Raw genomic sequence first — 27685 nt, forward strand, 5'->3', positions numbered from 1 at the left:
GAAGCCCTGATGTCCATCCCCAGTACTGCAGAAAGGTGGTGCATGTCTGCACTCCCAGCACTTCAGAGTCAGGAGGATTATCCTGCTACCTTGTCCCAAGCAAACAAATAAAAACCAGTATGTCGGTAATTTGGTTGCCTCCTTTTTTACTGTCTATCTCTCCTTCTAGAATACAAATTCCAAACCCACTGTGCATCCCGAACTGTCAGGCCCTGCTTGAAACAAAGAGAGGTTTATAATCTGCATGGGTGAAGGGGGGACTCTCTGGAGGAATATAGAGATAGTCCAGTGCTAGGAGAGACCCAAACTATGGAGGGTTAGTCTGGATGAATTCGTTGCTCCCTTCTGGTAGAAAAAAATCCTATGATTTGTGGGCAAATAGATAGCTCAGTAGATATGGGTACTCGCTGACATCATGGCGATCTGAATTCCATCCCTAGAACACACGTGGTGGAAGGAGGGCTCCCACAAGTCCCTCCCTGCCCCTCACACAGACGCCACACTCCGTCCCCAGCAAATAAATGGAAAGAAAACCAGACCAACTAACCTGTGATCCGTAACCACTAACCCAGGAGTTCCAGCTCTCCACTGCCAACTTGGCCGCACTCTGAACTGCGCTTCTGTTCTACTCTGCTTTCTCAAACCTCAGCTTCCTGAGGAGGCAGGCACAGCTCCTCACACCATCATGTTGGAGAGAACAGCACTGGACTGGTCACTTGCGCAGGACTCTTAGCTCCTTGGTAGTGAAGCGGCCTGTGCTCTTGAACCCAACTGTGACGTGTGTGTCTGTGGATACAGGTACACCAGGATGGAGCTCGGGGCCTTGGGCATGCTAGGCAAGTGCTCTACCCCAGCCCCAAGAACGCTTTAAATCTGGCACTCTTGGGCTGTCACGGAATCCTGAGTCTGCCAGCACTAGACACAGGAAGTGCACAAAGGCACTTAGCATTGCCCCGTTTTGGTTAAAGGTGAAGTCTTACTGTAGCCCAGGCTGGTCTCACATTCTCAGTCCCTCCGACTGCATCCTGAGTGCTGGATTACACTCAGACACCATCAGGCTGTCCCTAGAATTACTCTTCATGACGGCACACACGTTCATCCTCCCACTTGTAAGATGGTTCTTCGAAGATCGAGACACAAGTGTGCATCCTGTCTACTAAGTCATGGCGGCAGCTGCCCTCTGAGCTGGGGCTGGGAGGGAGGCTAGGAGCTCCCTGCTGTTCTGCAAGAGCTGTATCCTCTTTCTCATGGCCTTGGGGACAACGCTCAGGTCACACTGATGTTCCTGCTGGCCTGCCCACTGCGCTGCCAGCTCCGTTCACCAGCGTCCCTGAGTCTGAATTTCCAAGAACATTTATTTGTCCCTGCTCTTACTGTAATGAAAAAAATCAATGAAAATGAAGCCGCACTACACTTCAGCCCCATCCTAGTCACTGCCTGTGACTAGGGCAGAGGGCACAGAGATCTACTTCAGAGGCTGTCCCCAGCTCTGCCTCCTCAGAGGCAATGCCGGCCGCGTGGCTGCACACGTGCCTATGCCACTCAGGCCTGGAGGTGGCACAGCAGGTAGGAGTGGGTTGTGGGCGAGGCTTCAGGATTAGAACCCCACCACCTGGCTTCCAGCTATGTGGCTGCAGACAGGTTATCATATCCGCTGTGCTGTACGGTCCTCTTGTAACATGGGGACAGTCACTGCATCTGTCTCCTAAGGGATTGTACATCTCCCACCAAGGAGTGCGTAGAAAGGAAGCCGGGAGCTGGGAGCCAGGCATCCAGCAGGCACCCAGTGAGTTCCGCCATAGGAACTGTGCCCAGAGCCCAGAGCCAGGCCGGTGCTTACAGCAGTAGATTAGAGCGTATTTCCTGGATGCTGCAAAATTAACCGTGAATCCACAGAGCCCTGATTATGAGACAGGGGTGCAGTCCTTCAAGGAGGACGAAGTAGAGTCAGGTGTGAGGCACACACCGCTTTGGCTCATGTGCGTGTACGTGCCGGGGACCCTGGCTTTGTATTGATCCGTGGGGGATCTATAAGAGTCACACGGAGTGCATAGGGCAAAACTCAGGGTTCAGTTGCCCTGGCTCTGAGTCAGAGCTCACACCGAAGTTCATGCTGCCTTACGTGGAACTTTGAGATATCACCCTGGCCTACCCGCTTCACCTCTGGGGCCTTGATTTCCTCCCTGGAAGTGGGGATAACAGTACACATCTCAATACGAGGTTACACGCTGCACAACAACTCACAATCTATATAGAGGGCCCAAAGAGCACCTTGAATGCCTTATAAGGATGACCGAGAGCAAATAAACAGGCCCCACCTGCGATAGCAACATTCTGATTTTGCACTGATATTTGTGTGGGGGCGGATGCAGGGGCACATGTGTGAGGTCAGAGGTCAGCCTTGGCTGTCAGTGCTCCTCTCACTGGACCTAATGCTTATTGATTCAGCTGGGCCGGCCAGCCAGTGAACACCAAGGCCCTGCCAGTCTCCATGTCCCCAGTGCCGGGATTGTAGAGGATTACTGCTGTGCTTAGTTCTTCCACGGGAGTTGGGGATTTGAACTCAGAGCTTCGTGCTTGTATGGTGAGCACTGGGCTGACTGAGCTATCTCCCCAGCCCTGGAGACACTGTTGACTGTCGCATGAGACGTGCTATTGACATATAATTTATGGATGGAGGTCAGGGAGGTTGCTTGACATCCCACAGCAGGCAGGATGCCCTTCCACAGAGGATCCTCTGCCCCAGACTTCCACAGAGCCAGCTGTGTGGGAGCTGCCAGCTCAGGGCCATCTACATGCACCACATGGCTGGTCTTTTACAGCTGTGTGGGCAAATGGTTTGTGGGTTGCTGTAGCATAAAGGAAATGATTGGCAGCCCACCCAGTTGCTGATATGGGATCGATTTGTAACTATCACCCCCAGACTGTCAATTAAGGTCTACCTTCCAGGAAGCTCTGAGAAATGTGGCCTTCCATGGTGACTTCCTGAGCTGACTGCATGGGTGCTCATCCTGCCCAACACAGGGAGCAATCCAGTCTCCCTGCTGGGTAACCCCAGCCAGCCTCTGGAGGAGAAGGATGCTCAAAGGGACCGTCCAGTTCTGATGTAGGTTTGTTTTCTGAAGGAAGACCATCTGCCTATCATTCTGCTCCTTCTCTGTGCCCTCTTTCTTCCCATTCACCATCCAAACATCTATCAATCAATCAGTCATCTATCCATCCATCCATCAATCCATCCATCCACCCATTCCCCTATCTATCCACCTACCCATCCATCCACCAATCTACCCACCCACCCAACCGTCCATCTATCCATTCATCCATCCATCCACCCATCCATCCCTCTATCCATCCATCTACCCATCTATTCATCCATCCATATACATCCATATATACATACATAATATCCTGCCTACCCACCTGCTTTCATCTATCCATCTATTCACTCAGGTACCCACCTATCCATCCTCCATCCATCCACCCACCCACCTTAGTAAGGGTGCTTGGTAAGTAGTATGTTTTCTTAACACAAACACAAAAGGCAGTGCTGGTTGAGACACTATAGTCAAAGAAGATGCCCCTGAGAGAGAAGGAAGCCATTTTAAACCCATGCAATGGTCCTGTGAGGGCATGCACCAAGGTTTCTCATAGTGTGGTGATAAATGTTGATGTCCACATGTGCTCATGATGGTTTGAGGTTTGCTGGTGAGGTGAGCAGTAGTCACATGGCTTTCTGGTGAGAAAGGAACCTGAGGCAATAAAGGAGCAAGGCCAAGTCAGGTCCTTCCTCCCAGTGGAGAGGCAACAGGAGAAAATGGTGGCCCAAGTGGCCAGGGACCTGGTGTTGGCTCCTAGGCAACTTCTCACTGTGCTTGTCCAAGAAGTCTCCCTTCCCTTTCTTGGCTTTGGTCTCTGCTGTTGACATGAGATCATCCGAAGTGACCTCGATGAGTAAGTCTCAGGTCAGCAAACTGAGGCACGTATCTGAAATGCTTCCCTGGGGGCAGGGGAGTCGGGTGGCTGTGTGAGCCCTTAGAGCCATGCTTGGAACAGAGTGTGTACTCAACACACAATGTCTTTCCTGTCACTGAGACTGCACTATCAGCTCTGGGTTAAATATGCCCTTCAAAAGCAAGCCGGAAACTTAGTCCTAATGCCTGTGTTAAGTGATACTAAGAGTAGATTAAGCTGGGAGGGATTAAAGCTGCCAGACTGGGTCCCAGCCCTGTCCTGCTTTCTCCCTTCCTTGCTCTTATATTTTCTGCCTCAGGACACTTCAACATGAAGGCTCTTGCCAGACGCAGGTCCCTTGATATAGGACCTGGCCCTTCAGAACTTTTTCAGAGATCTTTGCTCTCTGTGAGTTACCTGGTCTCAGGCTTTCTGGCATAGCACAACACACCTTAAGAAAAGGATCTAGAGAACCCATTTCGCCAAGATGGCGTCCAAAGCAAAGAAGGAAGCTCCTGCCCCTCCCAAAGCCGAAGCCAAAGCGAAGGCCTTGAAAGCTAAGGCAGTGCTGAAGGCGTCCACAGCCACAAAAAAGATCAAACGTCACCTACTTTCTGGTGGGCCAAGACCCTGCAGCTCCAGAGGCAGCCAAAATATCCTGGGAAGAGTGCACCCAGGAGAAACAAGCTCGACCCCTGTGCTATCATCAAATTCCCTCTGGCCACTGAGTCAGCCATGAAGGAAACAGAGGACAGCAACGCGCTTGCGTTCATTGTGGATGTCAAGGCCAACAAGCACCAGGTCAAAAAGGCCATGAAGAAACTCTATGACCTTGATGTGGCCAAAGTCAATACCCTGATAAGGAAAGCCTGACAGAGAGAAGAAAGTGTATGTTCCTTTGGCTCCTGACTGTGTTGCCAACAAGATTGTGATCATTGAAAGTGAGTCCAGATGGCTAAGTCTAAAGATACACTTTTTTTTTTTATCATAAAAAAAAAAAAAAAGAAAGAAAGAAAGAAAGAAAAGGACCCAGAGCTGGGCAGTTCACTCAGTGGGTAAAATGCTTGCTGTGCGAGCATGACATCCTAAGTTCTGATCCCCCAAATGCAAGCAAAGCTGGACACTAAGGTGAAATGGGACGGAGCGGAGAAAGAGGAGAATCTCTGGAAGCTGGTGGGCCGGCTAGCCTGGTGAATGCCACAGGAATTAGCAAAGGGTCCCTGTCCCAAACAAAATGAAAAGGTGAAGACTGACACCTGAGGATGTCCTCTGACCCTCACATGAACACACAATATATGCATACCTTGGAGCATGCCCCTCCCCACAACTGAAAAAACAAATAAAGGACTAAAAATATCCTCTGGGCCTGGGCCTGGACTAGTCTTCCAGGATCAAAGAGTGTTATTGATGACATTGTGGGTCTGCTGGGGCCAAGACTCCAAATTTCCAGCAAAGCTCTGGGGGATGGGGAAGCTGGTAGTGGTGCTGATGCCAGTACTGGTGCTGGTCTGTGGACCACGCTGGGAGGAGCAGGCTTAGAGATCTGTTCTAGCAACACAGAATACATTTTTCTTGTAAGCAGCAGCGTTCATGAAGGGTAACCTATGAGTTCTGTCATCCCATTGGGTAGTGACCACACCACACAAACCCTTCTTAGTGAGCACACACGAACAGGCAGGCTACACAGCCCATGTGTGACCTGAGGAAGCCCTGGCTCCCCACTAGTCAAGTGACACCAGAGAGAATGTCACTATCGGGTACCAGACAACCCGAACCACTGAGCTGAGGTAGCACTTCTGGGACTTCCTCTCTCTTGTCACGCCTCTTTGCAATTCCGCAGGCTCTGTCACAGGACACTTTCTCCCCAGCCCTCTCTGTTGTTTCCCTGTGGCTGTGGACCTCATGCCTGCAAAATGCACCCTGACCAACTTCTTTTTTTTCTTTTTTTCTGGAGCTGGGGACTGAACCCAGGGCCTTGCGCTTGCTAGGCAAGCGCTCTACTACTGAGCTAAATCCCCAACCCCCCTGACCAACTTCTAAGCCTGGCCACCTGAGCCCTTGCTGTCTCCTCTCCCATGACATCCGCAGCCTCCTTGACGTTTCTCCTCTTGAACCAATGTGCTTCCTACCTTCCCCTGAGAGTTTCCCAGGTGTCTGTTTGTGGTTCTTCCTCCCTTGAGACTGTTTCTCATATAGCCCAGGATGGCCTTGAACTCCAGATCCTCATGAATCTGCCTCCAAAGTTCTATGAATAAAGGCATGTGCCACCATGCCTGGCATTAATCATCTAGCCTGGGATTTCCTCATCAATTTTTCCCCCCTTTTCACTGGTTAGAATAAGCACTGGAGGTTTAGGGCCTAAACACTCGGATGAAGGAATAGGCATGTATGAGTTGGCAGAGGGCGGTGGACAGCAGCTATGGGGTGGCAGATGCCATCCGAGCAGTTAGGGCTGCTTGGCAGGTACAATAGCCTGTCCCCCTGCTGCCCTGTCCCCTCCATTCAGATGCACCCGACTCTATGTCAGATAAAACACTTTTTCAGATATCAAATTAAAACTCTCAAGAGGAGATTATCCTGATGAGATGACCTTCCAAGAGATTCCCAGAGGGAAGTGAGATTCACAGAAGGCAAAGTCCTTAGGAAGGTCAGAAAGGGATTAGGACCCAGAGCATGCAGAAACTTAAACACAGGATCCTGTTAGAGCCTCCAGAGGGAGCACCATCCTGCTGTCTGCATTTCAGACTCTGGGCTTCACAGAGGGCACAGGGAAGTCAGGTGGCTAACAGGAGCCCCAGGAAACCAACTTGGGCAGAATGGGGCCCTGCCACTCACTCAGACACTTTGGCAGATGACATAGTTAACCATCCCCGAGCTGACTTCATAAAAGAAAGCAGCAGATCTATCTCCTGAACTTATTCAACAGGATTTTGCTAGGTGCCTGGCTCTAAGCTTGACCTGCTGGAAGCTCCCGGGTAGTGGAAGTGTTTACCAAGGAGTCACATAAGAAGGTACAAAGCCACTTTTGTGGTCCCCACTGGGAGGCGCAGTGACTTCCCCATGTGTGAGTTCTTTGTCCATCTGACCAGGTTTGGAATCACTGTGGGGCTGTTTCTGACAAGCTGTGACTGAGGAGGGAAGACCAGCCCTGAACGTGAGCAGTCGCAGCTCAAGGGCTGGGGACCAAGGCTGAATAAAGGAAGGGAGAGAGGAGAAGTCGGCTACAGCTGAGTGAACATCCCTGCATCTCCCAGGCCCCATCTGTGTGGAACAGCTGCCCTGGCCCATCCTCTACCCCAGACTTTTCCAGCCCAGCGTGAGCTGCCCTTCCTCCAACTGCCCTTCCCTGGTTACTTGGGCCTTTTGTCCGCCCTCTGACTATGCTCTCCCTCAAACCTACAATAAAGTTTCTGCTTCTCTGTACTTGGAGCAGTCAAGTCCTTCCTTTATATTTCTTTTTCCATTAAAAAAGAAATCCTTTTTTTCTTATACTTATCCATTTTTAAAAACTTTTTTTTAATGTGGGAAAGTGTTTTGCCTGCACATGTGTCTGTGTCCCGTGTGTGCTACAGAGTATCGGATTACCTGGGACTACAGTTATAAATATGGCTACTTAGAATTGAACCCAGGACCTCTAGAAGAATAGCCAGTGCCCTTAACCTCTGAGCCATCTCTCCAGCCCCAATAGTCTATTTTTAAATTAAAATAAACAGACAAGCAAACAAACAAACAAAAAAAACCAGGAGAAACCAGTCCCCCATTACCATCAACTACACAGCTGAGCTTCCCACAGTTGGGGAAAACCCAGGGGTCAGACACTCAGTGCAATGGATGAGCCCCTGCTCTGGGAAAAGCATCTTCCTGTAGTGTCCTCCGCAGGATAGTGCTTTCTGTCAGGTACTTTGTCACAGCAATAAGAAAAGTGCTGGAAAGGAGGGCCATAGCTGTCCCCGACAGTGTGGTTTCAGGGTGGTTTGTAGACCCGTGGAAGGCTTTGCAGGACCACAGTGGAAGAGTGTGAGCTGCAGGTTAGAGGATTCTAGAATGCTGTACGCAGAGCTTACTGGGCCATTCTGGAGAGCCACCCACAAAAGGCTCCAACTTGTGAAAACGAGAATGTATTTGAAAAAAAAAAAAAAAAAAGAACTGAGAGCCACGAGGCCTTCTCTGCTTGAACTCAACTTCCTAGGAAGTGCTTTCCCAAGAACAGGCACTAAGGTGTGAGGGAGACTATAGCTACTTAGCGGGTGTGCTGGCTGGTTTTACGTCAACTTGACAGGAGTTAAAGTCATCGGAGAGGAGGGAACTTCAAATAAGAAAATGCCTGTATGATATCCATCCAGCTGTAGGACATTTTAATTAGTGTTTTGGGGGGAGGGCCATCCCAGGCTGGTGGTCCTGGGTTCTATATGAAAGCCGGCTGAGCAACCACTGGGAGCAAGGCAGTAAGCAGCACCCCTCCGTGGCCTCTGCATCAGCTCCTGCCTCCAGGTTCCTGCCCTGTTTGAGTTCCTGTCCTGACTCCCTACAGTGATGAGTAAGGGTGTAGAGCGTAAATCGAATAAACCCTTTCCTCCCCAACTTGCTCTTTGGTCACAGGTTTCATCACAGCAATAGTGACCCTGGCTGGGATGGCAGGTGTGCACAGTGCAGGGGTTACAGGGTCCTAGAAGCTTGCACCGAAGTTCCAGAAAGCTGGGCACTCTGGGAAATGTGTGGCAGAGTTAGAGTCCCTACAAGGAGGCCTCAAAGAGACCCCTGGGAGGTGGGGTTGCTGGAGCTCGGAGCCCAGCACATGAGGAGGGACCACCAAGAGCTCGGATGTCAGATCGAGGTTTTCAGACCGTGTTCTCTGTCCTTTCTCTAACTGCATTCCTTCCTCTTGGAATGAGGTTGCTTACTCCGTGCCTTCGGATATTGGGAATTCGTAACTTACATCATTGATTTACAGAGACTTATAGTTAAAAGACCACCTTGGGTATCAGAAAAGACTTTAGCCTTTTGGACAACGTTAGGACTGCTAAGATGAACTAAATGCATGTTGTGTTATGAGGTGGCCACAGCCTCTGAGGTCGACGCGGGTAGACTGTACCACTAAAAATTATGTGTCAGGGTATCACACTGACGAGGAGGGAGGTGTGATGACTCATCCTCAGTGACTCAGGGCATGGCTGTGAGTGTGTTCCCAGACAGGTTACACAAGGAAGGAAGAGTCACCCTACGTGGGCAGCACATGGGCTGGGGGCACTCAAAGGAGAACACAAACGGAACCAGCATTCATCTGTCTGCCTCCTGACTGTGGATGCAGTGAGACTGGCTACCCCCCCCCCGCTCCCACACCTTTCCCACCGGGATGGGCTGTGCCCTCGAACTGTTAACAAAAATAAATCTGCCATCCCTTCGTCACTTTTGTCCAGCATACCAACACACCCAGCAAGTGAGGGCTGAGTAGAAGGAGGCAGGGATAGAGCAGGCAGATGGACCAAGGACAGAAAGTTCTGGTGTCCAGCCTGGGGAGCATATGCAAAAATGGAAGGGGACACCTAGAGAGCCACAAGGAGCCATGGCTGGAGAAGCCACACTTGGGGCTGGGGCTCCAGTGAGGAGGTAGGAGAGAGGATGAGCAGCCCCCTCCCCCCAGGGCCTCGAGGCTGCATCCGAGGTGCTGGAATTCCTTGCTGAGTATGAGGCGGGGAGACAAGGGTGGCCGCACAGACCTCTGGAAATGTCACTGAGACCTAAGTGGACAGCAGGGAACTAGCTGGAGTGCCATCAAGGAAGAGACCCCAGCTGTCACCTCGGAGGCCATGATGCTGCTAAGCCCCAGGATGGTGGGTAGAGAGGGGAGTGGATAGATTTGAGGGTTATGGGGCAGAAAGTTAAAGAAGCCCTGTCAGTATCGCACGGTGCTCATCAAAGATGTTGGGCAAGACACAGGTGCAGCATGGTCCCTGGCTTCCCTCCATGTGGACCACACTGTAAAGGCAGCAAATCCACTTACCATCCTTGAGTGAGAAGCTCAGGAGGTCCTGTGGGAAAAGGAGACAGAAATCAGTGAGCTGCTGACCCAGCTCATCAGATAGGTACGTACTGACTCCCATCAGGTAGCGATGGCAAAAGCCCCCACCCCAAGTACAATGGGGAGCCAGGTGCCACCTGTGCATGTGGGTGAACTCGCAGGCCAAGGAGAGGAGGGAAAGGCCCTGTATCCTGCCTGCACATGTGGCTGCCAACAGCCCATGCCACAAGCTCTGACCACTTAAACTACACCCAGAGAGGGTGAGTGATATGCTCAAGGACACACAGCAAAGCTGCTGCTTCAGAAAAAGGGTCACCATAGCTTGGTAAAATGCAGGTTCTGGGGTCAGACCGCCAAGGCTCAAATCCTGGCTTTGGCTACTTATTAGCTGGGTGACCTTGGGCAAGAAACTTAATCTCTCTGTGCCTCAGTCTTCTTGACTATATAGTAAGGATGATTATACAGGTTAAACATCCCTAACTTAAAAATCCAAATTCCAATGTGTGTATATATATACATATAAATATAATATATACATATATATACATATATGTGTGTGAAACTATATGTGTATAAATGTATATATGTATATATAACTATATTTTTAAAAGGTTTATTCATGTGCATGCCTATGAGAACGTGAGTTTATGTGTACCATATGCATGCAGGAGTCCGAGAAGGCCAGAAGAGGGCGCTGCATGCCCCAGAACTGACACAAGAGCAGCACATACTCTTAATGGCTGAGCTGTGTCTCCAGCACCCCACTCCCAGTTCTAAAAATAACTCGAGTGAAAAAAATTCCATACTGTGAACTGTGGCTCCACACACAAAAGTGTTAAAATCATATGAAATTACGTTCAGTCTATGGATGTAAGATACACAGGAAACAAACCTCCACTTTGTGTGTAGAACTCCTGTGCCATCTAAAGATACTTATTATGATATGTAAGTATTCCAGTTGTGGGCTGCTGGGGACAGAGAATAAGTCACGTTCCTTCCTCATCAGTCCTGGGGGCTGAGATGGCTGTGTAGCCCAACATTCCACCATCATATACTCTGGTGATCAGAGCTGATCCTGAATCATCATGGTAGAAACCTTCCCTACTCATTTAATGCACAGAGAGTGCTTAGAATGAGGTCTTGCCTTTACAGACATTAACACATTTGATTCTCAAACAACCTCCTGCAGTACGTGACATAGACCCAGTACCCAGTGTCCAAAGTGCTTGCAACCAGAAGTCCCTTCAACCCTTCCAATTGGGAGGGGGAGGCTGGAATATTGTCTTAACGTTTATTTTTATTTTATGTGTATGGGTGTTTTAGATGTATCTGGCTGCATCTGTCTGTGCACTACATGTGTGCAGTACCCGTGGAGCCCAGAAGAGGGCGCTGTAGATGGAACTGTGAACTGCCACCCAGGGGGCTGGCATACCTGACTGATGGCTGATGGGTTGTCTTTCAGAATGGGGTCCTTCAATAAAGTCTGAGCAAAGATGTCATCTCCTTCGCCTCCCAGGCCGCTGGCAAAGGCCATCATGGTTGGGAGGACAGTTTCAGACAGATGCAACCATTTCACCAGGCCCGTCACAAATTCTGAGCAGAAGGAGCTGAAAAGAGATATAGTTAGATCCGGACCTTCTGGAGAGGCCAATGGCGGGGGAATAGGGTCATACATGTCAGCCTGTGACTAGGGTCCAGGAAATAGAGAGACGGTTCAAACAGAATGCCAGGTGACACAGCTCCTACCTTCAGTCCCTATCAAGACTTTTTACCGAGAGACAGAGGTGAAGGCAGTCAGAGGCTGCTGCCTATGTGACCTGGCCTAGAGCCATGCTGGGAACAGAGATGTGTGAGGACAGAGGGAGAGGCCGAGTCCCAGCAGCCCCAGCTCCACCTGCAGAGTTGGATGTCAACCCTGGGGAGCCAAGAGAAGCACCTGGATGTCACCAAGGGCTCGTTTCTGGGATGATGTCCACCGTGAAGGCGGGATCCTCACTTCAGCAGGTGTGCTGCTGTACCGCCTGCTATGGGACAATGCGGCCACTGTGGAGAGGTGGGGGCCCCGTGCCCTCTGAGATAGACGTGCACTGTATCCTGGGGACCGTGGCTGAGTCCCCGCTGGCTTTTGATGTGGGCTGCCCTTGTGCGCAGGGCTGAGTTTTTGGCGAGGGGTGGTGGAGCATGGGGAACAGAAATCATTAGAAAGAAGAGAAACGGGAAAAGGTTAGCCTAATGGTAGAGTTCCAGCCGGCATACACCGCCCTGGCCCTCCAGCCCAGGGCTCTGCTCCCCACAGGAAAACTGGACTCCCTGGAGGTGAAGGAACCTAAGGAGCTCCCCATGCTTCAACAACACAGCCCATCCATCCCATTCCTTACAGTTGCTGAGGCGCACAGAGGCCTGTAAGGCTAGGGGCTATTGCAGGGTGTGGTGGGAGCCAGGGTCTAGATCCTGACTCTGCTGTCACCAGAAGCTAGTCTGAAGTAGAGATTATTGGGGCTCCCCCGGGAACCAGCACTTATAGACAGGAAGGAGGGAACAGAGCTGGGCACAGGGCAGAGGGCAGCTGAGCTGTCTGTCACCATCTTGAGGGACACCTGAGCTGATACTGCTATTGACCCTGGGGGAAGCTCTCAGATGAGGTGCCCCAGTGGCTTCAAGTGGTGACTATGCCAGCTATTTGGGGAGTCAGGTGACATCTTGGGAATAAGTGACATCTTGGGAATGTGGTCCTGTGTAGCTGGGGCAAACAGCTCAGGCCTGAGCTGACAGCCCCTCTTTCATTCTTGTAAGAACAGAGCGCCATCGCAACTTGGGAAAGTAGCCTGTCCTCGCTGTCTGTGCCTCTGAGTCCTTGTCTGTAAAATGGGTTTAAGAGACCAGCTTTAAAGGCGGAACACAGCATGCAGACAATGCTCTGGTAATGACAGTTGGTGTCACAGCTATTGACAGGTGACTGAGGGAGACACGAGAGAAACGGATGATAGTTTGACCATGATGTCAAATACCCTGGGGAAGCCTCAGAGTCCCCATTTCACCTCTCTTATTTTCTAAGGCTATAAAATGAAGGTGGCATTGGGACCCACCCCAGGAGCTATATAAGAAGATAAATTAACAGGAGCAATGTGTGGCATCTGTAGACTGCAGTAAATGTTATCTCCTGCGATCGCTTGTGATAGATAATTCACTTCCCTCGGATCATCCTCGGGGACTGACCTAGGGTAGCAGATGGGTGTGGACAGGGATGGCTTCAGGAATGATTAGTGGGTGAACAGACAGCAATCAGTGTATGCAGAGGAATGGCTCAGGGCCAAGAGAGTAGTCTAGCCTGCCGGTTATTGGGGAAGGCTTAAAGAATAGCTTGTCATAGGAACACAGGGTTAAAGAGCACAGCCACTGCACACTGCCACTGGCTGTGTGGTCCTGGGATGGGTTACTCCACCTCTCTATGCCTCGGATTTTGAATACGTGAAATAGTTGTGATAGTGATGAGACCTAGTTCCCAGGGTTGTTGGAAAGATTAACAACGTTACTACCTGTCCCGGGCAAAGAATGGCCCATGGGAGGCACTACCTACTGACATATTTCCAAAATGGTTGCTCTCTATTCACTTCAGCGGCTATGATAAAACACCCTGACAAAAACCAGCTTCCAGGGGAAAATTGGTTTATTTGGCTTACAATTCTAGGTTACAGTCTACCACCTCAGGGAAGTCAAGACAGGCACTTATCTACACTCTTAATCAGAGATGGAACAAGTCCACAGATCCTTGCTCGTTTCCTTGTTCCCGGCTATGCAATCCAGCTCTCTTTACCATTCAGGACCTCCTGCCGAGGGAATGGCGCTGCCCATTGTGGGCTGGATCTTCCTACATCAGCTCACCATGGAGACACTCCTCCAAAGACATGCCCACAATGTGATATAAATAGTTCCTCATTAAGATTCTTCCTAGGTGGTTCCCGGTTGTCAAGTTGATCAGCACAATGGTCTAGTGAAAGCCTGTGCGTGCGTGCATGCATGTGTGCGTGCAAGGCTTCAGCTTCCGTCTCTAGCACCATCAAAAATGAAGTATGCCAACAGCAGCAAAGGCAGTGATGCTCAGACATCTAAGTTTGCCTGTGCGAGGTCTTTCCACACAGACTTGTGGAATTCTTACTACAGCCCCATGAGGTCAGGGGGGTCTTAGATCAACCCCTGCCCCCCAGATATGGCAACCTAGTTCCAGACATGGTAAGTTTTAGCTCTAGACTCACACATCCATCTTGTGCCCTCAGGTGCCATGCTTACCCACCAGGGAGCCAGCTCCTCTCCAGCAATTGCACCACCCAGAGCATTATGTGTTTGCTACTCACTAAGATCATCCTTACAAGTAAGACACCCTGGTTTCTGGGGTACAAGCTCTCCAGGATCCCAAAGGGGAACAGGGGCAAGGCTTCCTTGGAATCTTGGCTTCTTCATGCTTCCTCCAAAGTTCCTCCCCTCATGGACCACAAACTATAGCCTTCAGGAATCTGGCCCCTAGCTTGTTTTTATCAATAAAGTTTTATTGACACATAGCCATGCTCTTATAGCCACTGTGGGGCTATAATAGAGAGGTTAAATAAATGACACAGACCACAGCCTGAGAACCAAAAAATACATGAGCCTTGGCAGAAGGAGTTTTTGCTGAACTGTGTCTACCCAACCAGTTTTGACTTTTTTTTTTTTTTTTGAGATGTGGTCTCAGTATATAGCCCAGGTTGGTCTTGAACTTGTGATTTTCCTACCTCAGCCTTCTGAGAGCTGATGTTAAAAATCATAAGTGCAGCAGGATAGAGGGCTGGGCCTGGAGTTGCTGCACCTGGCTCTGCATTGTTTCTTTGGTTTTATTTTGGTCTCTTTCTTTTGTTCATTCATTTCTTTCTTTCTGTGGCGCTGGGACTGAGCCTCATGCATGCTAGGCAGGCACCCTACTGCTGCCCATCGTCCCTGCCCCCAGCTTTACATTTTGAATAAATCAAAACAATTGTGAGGAGCAGCATCCAGGATGCTCACAGAACAGATAAGAAATAAATAGTGGAGACACTAGCTTTGATGTCCCACGAGGACAAAAATGGCCACCAACTGTTTTCTAAAGATAACAAAAGCCAACAGCGGCATATCTGGAAGTTAAAAAGACAGAGGTTTTTGGTTTTTTTTTTTTTTGTTATTTTTTTTTAATGTATTCTGCCTTAAAAATCAGATGGGTAGTGACTTCAGATGGGTAGTGACTGGAACACAGGACGGGACTGAGGTGAGGAACCAGGGAGCCCAAGGAGAATACTGGAGGACATGGGAACAGAACTCACATCCCTGGCACCCCTCTTAGCAGTGTCAGAACAGGTCTGCAGTCGGGTTTATCAGGTCCTTCTCAGGATGTACTCAGTTTATTAGGTGGTAGTGGGGTACCCAGCTCATCTGTTTAGGGGGGTTGTTGGAAAGATGGTGGCTTCCCAGGCTGGGTACAAGTAAGGGACAGAGAAAGTGTTGAACTCTCCTAGAGAGTTGAACTCTCCTAGAGATGCATAGGAGCTTGCCTGGTGTGGTGGTTTGAATGAGACGTGCCTCAGGCATCTGAATACTTGGTCCCCAGTTGGTGGCTTTTGGGGAAGGGTTAGGGGAGTATGGCCTTGTTGGAGGAGGCATGCCATTGGGGTTGTGAGATCTCAGAGCCTTCTGACAGACCCAGTGTGCACTCTGCTTCCTGAATGCAGCTTCTGAGAATGTGAACTCTCAGCTGTTCTTGTCACCCTGTCTTTGCTTTACAATTGTGAATGCTAATCCTCTGAAACCGAAACTGTAATTAAACGCTTTCTTTTATAAGCTCCCTTGGTCATGTTATCACAGCAATAAGAAAGTAACTGAGACACCTGGGAACAGAATATCCAAGATGTTTCTCACTGCTAGACAAAGGCCATAGGTAGAGTTAGTAAGCACCCATTACCAGGTATTGAGCCCCTACTGTGTGCTGGGCACTGTGCTGTTTATCCTACAGATGTAGAGCCGGATTGCTGGCCTTCATCCAGCTTAAGTCAACCTCCCAAAGTCACAAGAGACTGGAAAGTATCAGTTAGGATGTGACAAGAGCAGAGCGCAAAGCCATGGAAGGCTCCTTTGCTCCCTGAGCCAACCGTTGCTGTCATTTTCTTGGGGACTTCTCTGCGGGCCAGGGCTCCATTGAACTTTGGGAAGGTCCTGGGATTCTAAGGTAGTATCTGCCTTCCAAGGAGCTCAGCATACGGGGGTGGCAGGCCTGGGAAGCACTCCACTGGGGACTGGGGTAAGTAGCCACATGCCCTACACAGAGCAGTGGGGAAGGCATCCAATTGCCCCATGGGGGGAGGGCAGGTTGGGGAAGCCCACTCGGAGGCAACCTCAGCCTGGCAGGCAGTTTGAGGGAATGGCACTGTTGCTGCTTTCTTGGTAACATCTCTCGCCTCTGGGCTCTCTTTCCTTCCTCAGACTTCAGAGTCCCTTAGCTCCTGCTCTGTCTCATCCTCACGGTAAGAAGGTTTCCATTTCAGCTCTACCCTACTGACAAAGATGGACCTGCTGTGCCCTCCCTCCATGCCACGTTTTGAGGGCCCAAACCCTGCCCCACCCCGATCCTTTCAGACTGAAGCCCAGGCTCCTAACCACCCCACTACACTGCTGCTATGTGTGCCATAAGCCCACAGCTGGTAGATAGCACCAATGACAGCCATTAAACACATATAGACACCTAACATTCCTTTGTCCCCACAATGTCTCCACGATGCCCCCATCTCTGCTCGACACTGTCATATCTGTTGGAGGAGGGGTGGGCTGTCTCCCAGGACTAAGCATCAGAGGGCTCCTGCTCTCAGTTTCATCAACATGGCTGGCACTATGCCCAGCACACAGTAAGTGCTCAGTAAACACGTTTTATGAAAGAATAAATCTCTGTCCTCTATGGATAGTGACCTACTGGAGGGGAGGAATGGAGTCTGTCGTTCATCACATACACAATGCCTTCCGTGAACTGAAATCATGCCTGGCACAAAAGATGCTTGGGGACAGCATACATGAGAGATAACTGAACGAGGGGCACCTCATCCTCCTATGAGGCTGAGATTCCCAGAGGCAAGGATGGCCCTGCCTGAAGCTTGGGCTTATCTGTGGCTGTTGGGAGTCACCTCCCTGAAGTGGCCTGGCCTCCCTCAGAGACAGGAAGGCTCACCTTTGCTCAGGTTCTGGAAACAGCTGTGACAAAGAGATGCCACACAGGGCGGCATAGGCAAAGCGGTTGGCCTCCGAGAGCTCTCGCCCCAGGGGCTGCTGGGACTCCCCTTCTGCAGCTGGCTCTGGTGCCACGGGCAGCCTTGAGTGCGGCCGGTTCCATGTGGCCATTCCCAGCCCCTGCAAGAGAGAATCCCAGTGAGATGCTTCCAGAAGAAGATGGAGATCCCTGGAAGACACAGAAGTCATCTCTTACAGACTAACTGGAGAGGCCTTGCCTGTGATCCTGGCCCCAGGAAGGCTGAGGCAGGAGGATTGTAAGTTCCCAGTCAGCAAAGACTAACACGTTATTGTCACTAAAATGATGACTTCTGTTCATACCTTGTTTTGAGATGGATCTCATGTTTGGCCCAGGCCAAATTCAAAGTTGCTACATAGCTAAAGATGGCCTTGATCTCATGCATACACAGGACTCCATGCATACACAGGACTCCATGCATACACAGGACTCCATGCATACACAGGACTCCATGCATACACAGGACTGGGGAGGCAGAGGTAGGCAGATCCCTGTGGGTTTAAGGCCACCCTGATCTAAGCTAGCTGGGAGTATACAGTGAGACCCTGACAGATAAATAAATAAATAAATAAATAAATGCTTAGGACACTCAGCAGAGAGACGTTTCGCTGGCGTCTGGTACAGAGTACAGGTCTAATAAACGGTAAGGTCTAATACTGGGCTGGGAATACAGCTGAGCGCCTGCATGCTCCTGACCCTTGATCCATCCCTACTGTACTGGGAATAGAAGATGCTCCTGACCCTGGATCCATCCCTAGTACTGCACTAGGAATAGGAGATGCTCCTGACCCTGGGTCCATCCCTGGTACTGCACTGGGAATAGGAGATGCTCCTGACCCTGGGTCCATCCCTGGTACTGCACTGGGAATAGGAGATGCTCCTGACCCTGGGTCCATCCCCAGTACTGCACTGGGAATAGATGCTCCTGAAACCACAGCCCTCAGGAGGTAGAGGCAAGAGGATCCCGAGTTTAAAGTCACTTCAGGCGATGCAGCTGGAAGCCATCTCCACATACACAGACCTTGTCTTGAAGACTAAGCTGTCAGTCCCTGGGTGCCAGGACTGTTATTCTAACTCCAGGTGGCAAGAAGGGCTATCATACACAGTTTGCACATCCACCATCAGCCTCAGAGGAGAGCCAGTGAACCTGGCCACACAGCCAGCAATGGCAGACAGACAGAACCCAGGCTAAGCTCTGAGCCACTGACTCTGTTTTAAATAATGGCCACGATTCTAACTTCTGAGTTTAACAGCCAATCCCATAGTCCTTAGCCCCAAAGTTTGTTCATGTGTGCATAAATATACATATATATGCATATATATCATATAGCTAATACACACGTATATGTATTTTTTTTACAAACTATCTCTCACAGCCAATAATGTTTGCCAAACATGGTTAAAGCAGCCAACATTTTTTAAAGGGTACACTTAAATATCAACTTTATTTAGGATAAATTGGACACTGATTAGTCTCTGGTCTCTGTAATATTTATATGGTTTAACAGTGAGTCACAGTTGGCCAAGCACTTTCTAATTTATCTAATTCTCACAAGTAGGGGTTGGGGATTTAGCTCAGTGGTAGAGCGCTTGCCTAGCAAGTGCAAGGCCCTGGGTTTGGTCCTCAGCTCCGGGGGAAAAAAAAAGACAAACAATTCTCACAAGAACCACATAAGGTTGAGTAGGGAGTGAGGCGGTAGGATTCCACCCTACAGCTGACACATGCTCACAGGGAGGCCAAGCTCCTTCCTCAGTGTCACAAAGTAAATGAGCAAATAGGTCTCACTTGCACCTTTGATTTCAAACCTCTTCTTCTCTCCTATACGCTGGCATTATCCACCTTCCCTTGTTTCAGATGGAGAAACTGAAGCCCAGAGAGATGAAGACCTCAACTGAAGTCACCCAGTAAGTCTGGCCTCCAGAGGTTGCTCCAGGACCCTAGGAGACTGCAAGTGGGTCAGCCTGGTCCTGAGGGCCAGCTGCCAGCACGGGGGTGGGGTAAGGGGTCTGGTGGTAGGGTAAGGGGTCTGCAGTACGATGAGAGGGCCACATTGTCAGCAGCTCCAGCAGTCACTGCTCTGCCATTTACAGGTGATAGTAATTACTCCTATTACCCAGGGGTAGCCCAAGATGGTACTGTACTCGGCTGGCACCTGGGCAGCCTATTAGTTTCTCTCTTTGAAGAAAGGGCAGCCTGTAACCAGACAAGCATGTGCCTGCTTACTCCTAACCACCGGGGAGGAGCATGCTAGGCACAGTGAAAGCCAAGCTCAGGCCAGACGCACTGGCTCACTCTCCACAGTGCCCTGCTGTGCAAAGTGTTCTCTACATAGTGGGCTCATGGCCTTTGGGTCCTGACCAAACTGTCACTCTCCTGTTTGAAAGCTTCCCAACACTGGCTGCCATTAGCGGTTCTCAACCTTCCTAATGCCGAGACCCTTTAACACAGTTCTTCATGTAGTGATCCTCCCAACCATAAAATTACTTTGTTGCTACTTCATAACTGTGATTTTGCTACTGTTATGAATTATAATGTAAATTATCTGATATGTGACCCCCACAAGGGGTTGGAACCCACAGGTTGAGGACCAATGGCTTCCATGCTCCACCCCACCCCCCATTCCTGTCTGCTGCAGAACCCTATCTTGTGGTCTGGAACCTGTCTTGTCCCTCCCTCCCTCGACACCCTGTATGTCTCTTTGCTCTCACATCTGCCTGTTGCCTGCTGCTCTTCTCTGAGCCTCTCCAGGGCCTCTGCCCCACCCCCTGAAATCCTGTCTGGCTTCAGCCAGAATATCACTTCCTCTGGGAAGCCTTCACTGACCACCTGAAGGTGTCTTTGCTCCTCTCAGCCAGCACCCTGCTCAACCTTAATTATGCTGCTCTATAATTAAAAGAGTTGTATTGGGGGTTGGGGATTTGGCTCAGTGGTAGAGCGCTTACCTAGGAAGTGCAAGGTCCTGGGTTCGGTCCCCAACCCCGGAAAAAAAAAAAAAAAAGAGTTGTATTGGCCTGATGTTGTTTGTATTTTGATGTTAATTCTGCTTCCTCAAGAGGGGTTGCCCCAAGGAGCAGTCCATCACATACTCAGGTGATGTCATATGAACCTTCTCCCTATTTAACTGGTCAATAAATACCAGAGCCTGTGATTGGGCAGTGGAGGTTCAGCGTGGGGACAGGTAGAGAAAGGGAGAAGAACCAGACAGGAAGGAGAGAGGAAAGGAAGAGGAGAAAAAGCCGCCGTGGAATAGAAGGATGAGCAGGAGGGAGAAGGAGAGCCGCTATGGACTAAGGCCAAGAGAGCATGGCCCGGAGGGCTGCCCAACTGGGTTAAGAGAAGCCCAGATGGAAGGAACACAGTGAATAGTAGTGATAACTTAGGGTTATTGAAAGTAGACTCTAAAACCTGGAAGGTAGGCAGCTGTCCAGCTGTTGTGCTGCCTAAAACATATTTAAAAATACAAGGCTGTGTGTGACTTTCATCCAGAAACATAAATGACGGGAAGGACTGGCAGGATGCCTGGCACAGTCGGTGAGCATTTGCTGCTGTTCCTGCCTAGGACCCAGGCTCCGTTCACAGCACCTATAACTCCGACCTGGGATATCTGGCGCCCTCTTGTGGCCTCTGTGGGCACCTGCACACACATGGTACATATAAATACATTCAGGTACATATATAAAAAAATTTAAATCTTAAAAAAAAAAATGAATGGGGAGGAATCAAGACTCATACTCAGATCTAGCTGTAGACTCTACAGCCTTAACACTGCACCCAAGTCGGGAAGCACTCGGAAGAGATGGGTGGTGGAACAGCATAATCCAGGAAGGCACGGGTGAGCAGGAGGGGAAGGGATACAGGGGACCTGTGTGGATGGATGCGAAGTATATGTCAGCAGAAGGGCTGGATAAACACTCTACTGGTAACAAGCAAGATGGAAGGTTACCAAAAACGAAGCAGGAGTTACAAAAGAGAAGGGCCAGGATGAGAGCTGAAGAACAAACAGGAGCTAGTCACACAGGGGTGGGCGGGCTGGAGGGGCGTGTCCTGGGCAGAAGGGTCAGGTAGAGGTGGGCAGGCTGGAGGGGCGTGTCCTGGGCGGAGGGGACAGAGGGGTGGGCAGGCGGGAGGGGCGTGTCCTGGGCAGAAGGGTCAGGTAGAGGTGGGCAGGCTGGAGGGGCGTGTCCTGGGCGGAGGGGACAGAGGGGTGGGCAGGCTGGAGGGGCGTGTCCTGGGCAGAGGGAACAGAGGGGTGGGCAGGCTGGAGGGGCGTGTCCTAGGCAGAAGGGTCAGGTAGGGGTGGGCAGGCTGGAGGGCGTGTCCTGGACAGAGAGGACAAATAGGGGTGGGTGGGCTGGAAGGTGTGTCCTGGGCGGAGGGGACAGTATGTGGCAGATCCTAAGGTAGAAGAAAGACTAGGATTTTGAAAACTCAAGGAGATGTCCAGGGTAGCCAAAGCGCTGTTAATGGCTGGGCATGGAGTATATCCCAACTGATGAGACTCTGGGTGGGTGTTATCATGGCGACTGGATCCAGTGGTCCAGGGAAGGCTTTTCTCCTGTTCAAAGGCAGTGGCTACCTGGGATGAGAGAAAATAGGACCTCCCAGTGTTAGTTCTGTAGCTTGCCTTATAGCGGACACAATTTTGAAATAACAGTCAAAAGAATTCCATTAGGAGGATGTAGAGACCCATAAAGGTCTTTTCTGTGGTCTCAAGTCAACCGTAAGTATCCATCCCCGCTACAATGTAACCAGCTATGATTTAAGAAGCATGAACTGGCACTTGCCAGGTAGCAAATACCAGGGGAGGTACAGGTGACCATGCCATGACAGGGAGGACAATGGCTCCTCCCCTCATGGGGACTGTAGAGTAGAGAGAGACAACACGGAGCATCTGCAGCAAAGGAAACCCCCACAGTCCTTACCCAATTCTGGAGAACCAACAGGGGCGTGGGCGTCCCTCTTGTAAGTCCAAGGACAGGCTGTGCAGCTTCACTGGGTTCTTCAAGGAAATATGCAAATTGCTCTACAGACCAAACCAGAAAAACCAGCCATGGGTCAGAGGGTGTGGAACCTGAAGCAGGGGAAGAAGGGGGAGTTAGCCTGAGCTACACCCCGTCACTCACTCAGGAGCCTGTCCCAGCAGAGCGGCAGCCAGTCCTCACTTAGCGGTCACCCAGTGCCAGGCACAGCTCCGCCCATCTCACCCAAATCCTTGTGCTTTGGGCTGGGACTACACCTGGGTCCTGGGCTAGCCTTGGCTCCTCAGGCAGGAGTTCTCTCTCTGTATTGCATGCAGCTTGCTGGATCCAGCAGAGCAGCTGCTCAGAAAATACCTCCTTGTAAACCAGTTAACGAGCAGGGTTTAGATGGGGAACTCCTCACACCCCGACTGGGCACCAGATGGAAAAAGGAGGTGGGGCTAAGTATATGTCATCACTCAGGGAACCCCAAACTTCAAACAATTTGAACTCTAGTCTCTGTCCATTTGTTAGCAACACTGGGTCATGTGCTAGGTAAGAGCTCTACACTCTTTACACAAACACACACACACACACACACATACACACACACACACACTACACACATACACACACACACCACACACACATACACATACACATACACACCACACATCCACACATATACACACATACCACACACCACACACACATACCACACACACACACACACACACACAACAGAGTCGACTAAGTTGCTTGATCTGTCCTCAAACTTGAGATCTTTGAGTTTGGCTGACTTGGAATTTGCTATATAGACCAGGCTGGACCTTAACTCGCAGAGACCCACCTGCCTCTGCTTCCCTCCTCTCCTTCTTGCTAAGATTACAGACGTGAGGTACGATGCCTGGCCATCAGTCTTTACACCTTTGTGGAAATGAGCTGTCCGTATGTCTGGGTGTCTTACTGCCCTGCTTTATCGAATGTTCTGCTTGTCTTTTGTGTCTTAATGTAGCTTTAGAAGTCTTGAAAGCAGGCGGCATTCTTCCTGAGCTTTGTCCTTGCGATTCTTTTCTTTCTTCTCTTATTTAAAGCATTATTGTGTGCCACGGTACTTGCGTCTCCAGAATGCTTGGGTCTTCAACAACAGGGCTGTACTTCAGCAATAGCCTCTCCTGGGCTCTCTTCCTGGGGCCTTCACTTCTCTCCATGACCCATTCAGCCCGGGCCTTCAAGTGGTGCTGCACCTTCACCAATGGTCTCTCACAGTGTCAAACCTCAGCTGCCCTCCTTGACCCCTTCAAGCCTTCAAAACCAGTACCACCTGGGAGACATTTACACATGACCAAGTTCAGCTGCAGCCCGAGGTGTGACCTTGGTGTGACCTGGTGCTTCTGTGTGCCGAGTCTCAGGAAACACTTCCCAGAAGATTTCACCTCAGGGATGCTGGGCTCTTCTTAATCACTGCTAATGTCTCCCTCCAGCCAACCAGCATCAATCATTCCAGCCAAGAGAAGGTTTCACTTTAGTGGTTCTTGTTAATCGCAGTTGATCCTTCAGCCCCAGCTGACCAGAACCACAGGTTTTTATTTCAAAATATGTAACAGCCCCGATCGAGTCTTAAAGGGACTCTCAAACTTCCCTCTGGAACTTCAGAAGCCAGACCTCTGTCATCTGCATGTCTCCCGATATACTTATGTCCCAAGATCCTGTAGAAGAGCCCACAGAGGTGAGAATGCTTGACGGTTTTCCTAGCCCAAAGTTCTAAAGTCCTTTCACGATCCTCCCCAAAGCATGATCAGGTCTGTCACAGCAACGTCCCACTCCTGGTACCAATCTCTGTCTCAGTCAGTGTCTCTATTGCTGCCGTGTAACACCACGACCAAAAACAACTTGGAGAAGAAAGGGTTAATTTCACTCACAGTTCCATACCATAATGCATCATGGAAAACCAGTAGGGCAGAGGCTCAAGCAGTGCAGGGATCTGAAGGCAGGAGCTGATGCAGAGGCCATGGAGGGGTGCTGCTTACTGACTTGCTCCCCATGGCTTGCTCAGCTTGCTTTCTTATAGAGAACCCAAGACCACCAGCACGGGATGGCCCCACCCACAATGGCTGGGCCCTCCCCCATCAGTCACTAATTAAGAATATTTCCAACACGCTTGTCTACAGCCCCATCTTATGGAGGCATTTTCTCAACTGAGGCCCTGTCCTCTCAGATGACTTCAGCTGACATAAAACTAGGCAGCACGCACACACACAGCCAGGAAGATTATTTTTGCCTCTTAAAAGCGAACCAAATTTTAAGTACTCCATCGGTGCACAAGAGTCCCTAAAAGTGAGGGAATTTAAATTGACTCGAATCCCGTGGAAAAACCATGCAGAGAGAAAAAACTTGACAAGAAGGGCATTTTCCAAAATCATTTCTGCAAGGTGAACTGTCAGGGACATGAGTGTATTTAATCTGTTTTCTGCTATAAAACCCCTTTGAAGTCTCCAGAAGGTGCTGTGTCTCTACTTGGGCAGGGGACTACTGGGTCACGTGTCAGGATACTGGCTATGGCACACTCCAAGGGGGAAAAAAGGGCTGGATTCAGGGTCATTTTAATATTTTCTTTTTATGTGAATTGTCAAGATGAGTAAATACAAATTCTAAAGTCAGAAAAAAATAGACATTTATAATATTACTGTGGTTTATAAAATGTCCCTCAAAGGTCCCAGGGAAGAGGGCTTGGTGTTCAGTCTGTCACAATGTGTGGGGGTGGGGTGATGGTTCCACCCCTCAAAGGTGGTGGGAAGTGGGAGGAAGTGTTGCCACTGGGACCTATTGCGTCGGCCGCTTCCGATCTCTCTGCCTCCTGGATACTGGAAGGTGAACAAATTTCCCCTACCCCACATTTCCACCATGATACCCTGAGCTGCCACAGGCTCCAGGCAGAGGGCTACGTGATCCTGACTGAAACTTGAATCTTTGAGCAAAACGACTTCTTTCCCTCACTAAATTATCTGAGTAGCAGACGTGTGGGTGGAGCTGGCTTGTGCTGGCCCAGATATGCTGGCCTGTGAGCATCGACTCTTATCCCAGCTCTGTGTTCAGTGCTGCTGTCAGCCTGGAGCTGGTGGTGGGGACATTTACACCGCAGGAGTTGACAAATGCTACAAATTGCAATCCCCCGAGAGGTGGCTAACCAGCATATTACAGCATATCACCGTGTGTGTGTGTGTGTGTGTGTGTGTGTGTGTGTGTGTAGGCACACATGCCACAGTGCACATGTGGAAGCCAGAGGACAATTGGTGGGTAATGGTTCTCTCCGTCTACTATATAGGGACCCCCAGAATCAAACTCAGGACCTCAGGCTTGGCAGTAGACACTTTCACCTGCTGATCCATCTCCCTGGGCCAGAAAAAGATAAATTAAAATAACAGTTCTGTACACATGGACAGACCCATGGCTCCAGCTGCATATGTAGCAGAGGATGGCCTTGTTGGGCACCAATGGGAGGAGAAGCCGTTGGTCCTGCCAAGGCTCGACCCCCCCCAGTGTAGGGGAATGTCAGGGAGGCAGGAAGGGGTGGGTGGTTGGGGGAGAACACCATCATACAAGAAAAGGGAGGTGGGGTGGGATAGGGGGTTTATGGATGGGAAACCGGGAAAGGGGATAACATTTGAAATGCAAATTTAAAAATATCCAATAAAAAAAGCTAAAAAAATAATAATAACATTTCTGTCACTTTCTCCTTGGAAGGGAGTGTTTTGGGTTGGAACACTGGCTCCTTGTAGCCCAACCAACGAAGCCTGGGTCACTGAAATGAGCCGTAGTTTAACCAACAGGTCCCGTCAGTGGCAGAACAGATGAGCCAGTTAAACAGACAGAGGTAATCCTTAGCCATCTACAGTGTGGGGATGAAGGAACCTGTGGTTCCAGCTCTGGGTTAGGCGATCATTAGGGTGCCCCCTCCCCTCCATCTAAGGAGTATCTGAGGGGCAGGGGAGGTGGGGGCACCTGAGCTCTGGTCCTGGGAGTCCTCCATTCCTTGCTGTGGGTCAAAACCAACACCCAGCCCAAAGTTAAACGGGGCTCCTAAAGAGCACGCGAGGAGATACTGAGGCTAGGAAGCCCTGGATTTCTGTGGCAAGAAAAACGTGCTGTCGGTGCCAGCATCTCTGTGTCCTGCGTTTCCCAGCAGCAACAGGGGCAGGAGGTCATGATGGAGGGAGGAGCCACCATTTCCTAGAGCGTCCTGGAGATCATGTCCTTTTCCAGGTACTGTAAAGACATCTAGGGACTCCAAACAAGGTCCATGTTTGATCTAGAAGAACACCATCTGCCAGGGTAACAATTTTTATAGCTTGAGAGTCACCACACCCACAGTGAGGCTGTGTGTCCAGACTCGTGACAGACAGGGAAGGTTCTGGAAAGATCTCATTCTGATCCTCAGTGATCGTGACTTTTAGCCAACCAAGCACATTATCAATCACTAAGAAAAGTGACTGGTCAAGTGACTTTTGTCACTCGTGGGACTGAGAGCCAGACATTCTACAAATAGCAGCCCTGGGCCTTGAGAGCTCCACTGGGCACACAGTGGGCATTTGCTGGCTGGCACCAAATACAAAGCAATGTGATTTCTCCTAAGAAGAAAAACCCCAAAGCCAGCATGGAAAAGGACTTTAAGCATGGTCAATATCATGATTTAAATCATCTGAACACTGCATGACCCAGGCCTTGATAAGACCCCATACAATAATAAACTTTTGTTTCTCCAACTCTCTCCCTTGAAGTAGTCTGTGAAAACTTAATGTCTGACATAAGAATGTGTGTGCTTGTCTGTCTGTGTGCCTATCTGTCTGTGTGAACGTCTGTGTGGTCTGTGTGTGTGTGTATGTGCATGTATGTCTGTGTGTATGTGGTGTGTGTGTGTCTGTGTGTGGTGTGTGTGTGTATGTGTGTGTATGTGCATGTATGTCTGTGTGTATGTGGTGTGTGTGTGTGTCTGTGTGTGTCTGTGTCTACGTGGTGTGTGTGTCTGTGTGTGGTGTGTGTGTGTATGTGCATGTATGTCTGTGTGTATGTGGTGTGTGTGTGTGTGTGTGTGTGTTTGTATGCACAAAAGGAGGTGTTTCTCTCTCTCCTTATTCTGATCATGAGTGAATTTTTAGATGATTCTCTCAGATAACCAACAGAGAGATGGTTACGGTGTCTAGGGAGGGCTGAAAAACTGGAGCTCAGGGCCAAGAATAAATATTTATCTCAAAAGTCCATGCCAACACCGAACCACAGTGGATTCTTTAAACTAGAAACCTCTAAGAGTATAATTGAGGGGCTGGAGAGATGGTTCAGTGGTTAAGCACACTGACTGCTCTTCCACAGAACCCAAGTTCAAATCCCAGCACCCACATGGCAGCTCATAACCGTAACACTGAGATCTGACCTTCTCACACAGACATACAAGTAGGCAAAATGCC

At 49.9% G+C, this 27685-nt stretch overlaps 1 protein-coding gene across 1 annotated transcript in view; it reads right to left on the minus strand.

Annotated features, from left to right (window-relative positions):
• Window positions 1-17360, minus strand: part of Tmco4 (transmembrane and coiled-coil domains 4) — a 65211-nt gene extending 47851 nt beyond the window's left edge. Inside the window, exons 1-3 of the mRNA XM_032895488.1 lie at window positions 17187-17360; window positions 11403-11577; window positions 9953-9980 (exon numbers count right to left, since the gene is read on the minus strand). Coding sequence (XP_032751379.1) covers window positions 9953-9980; window positions 11403-11577; window positions 17187-17356 — 373 coding nt within the window. The 5' untranslated portion in view covers window positions 17357-17360. The remainder of the gene's footprint in view (window positions 1-9952; window positions 9981-11402; window positions 11578-17186) is intronic.
• Between the last annotated feature and the right edge of the window lie 10325 nt (window positions 17361-27685).

The sequence above is a fragment of the Rattus rattus genome, chromosome 1, assembly GCF_011064425.1.
Source record: "Rattus rattus isolate New Zealand chromosome 1, Rrattus_CSIRO_v1, whole genome shotgun sequence".
NCBI classification, from domain to species: domain Eukaryota; kingdom Metazoa; phylum Chordata; class Mammalia; order Rodentia; family Muridae; genus Rattus; species Rattus rattus.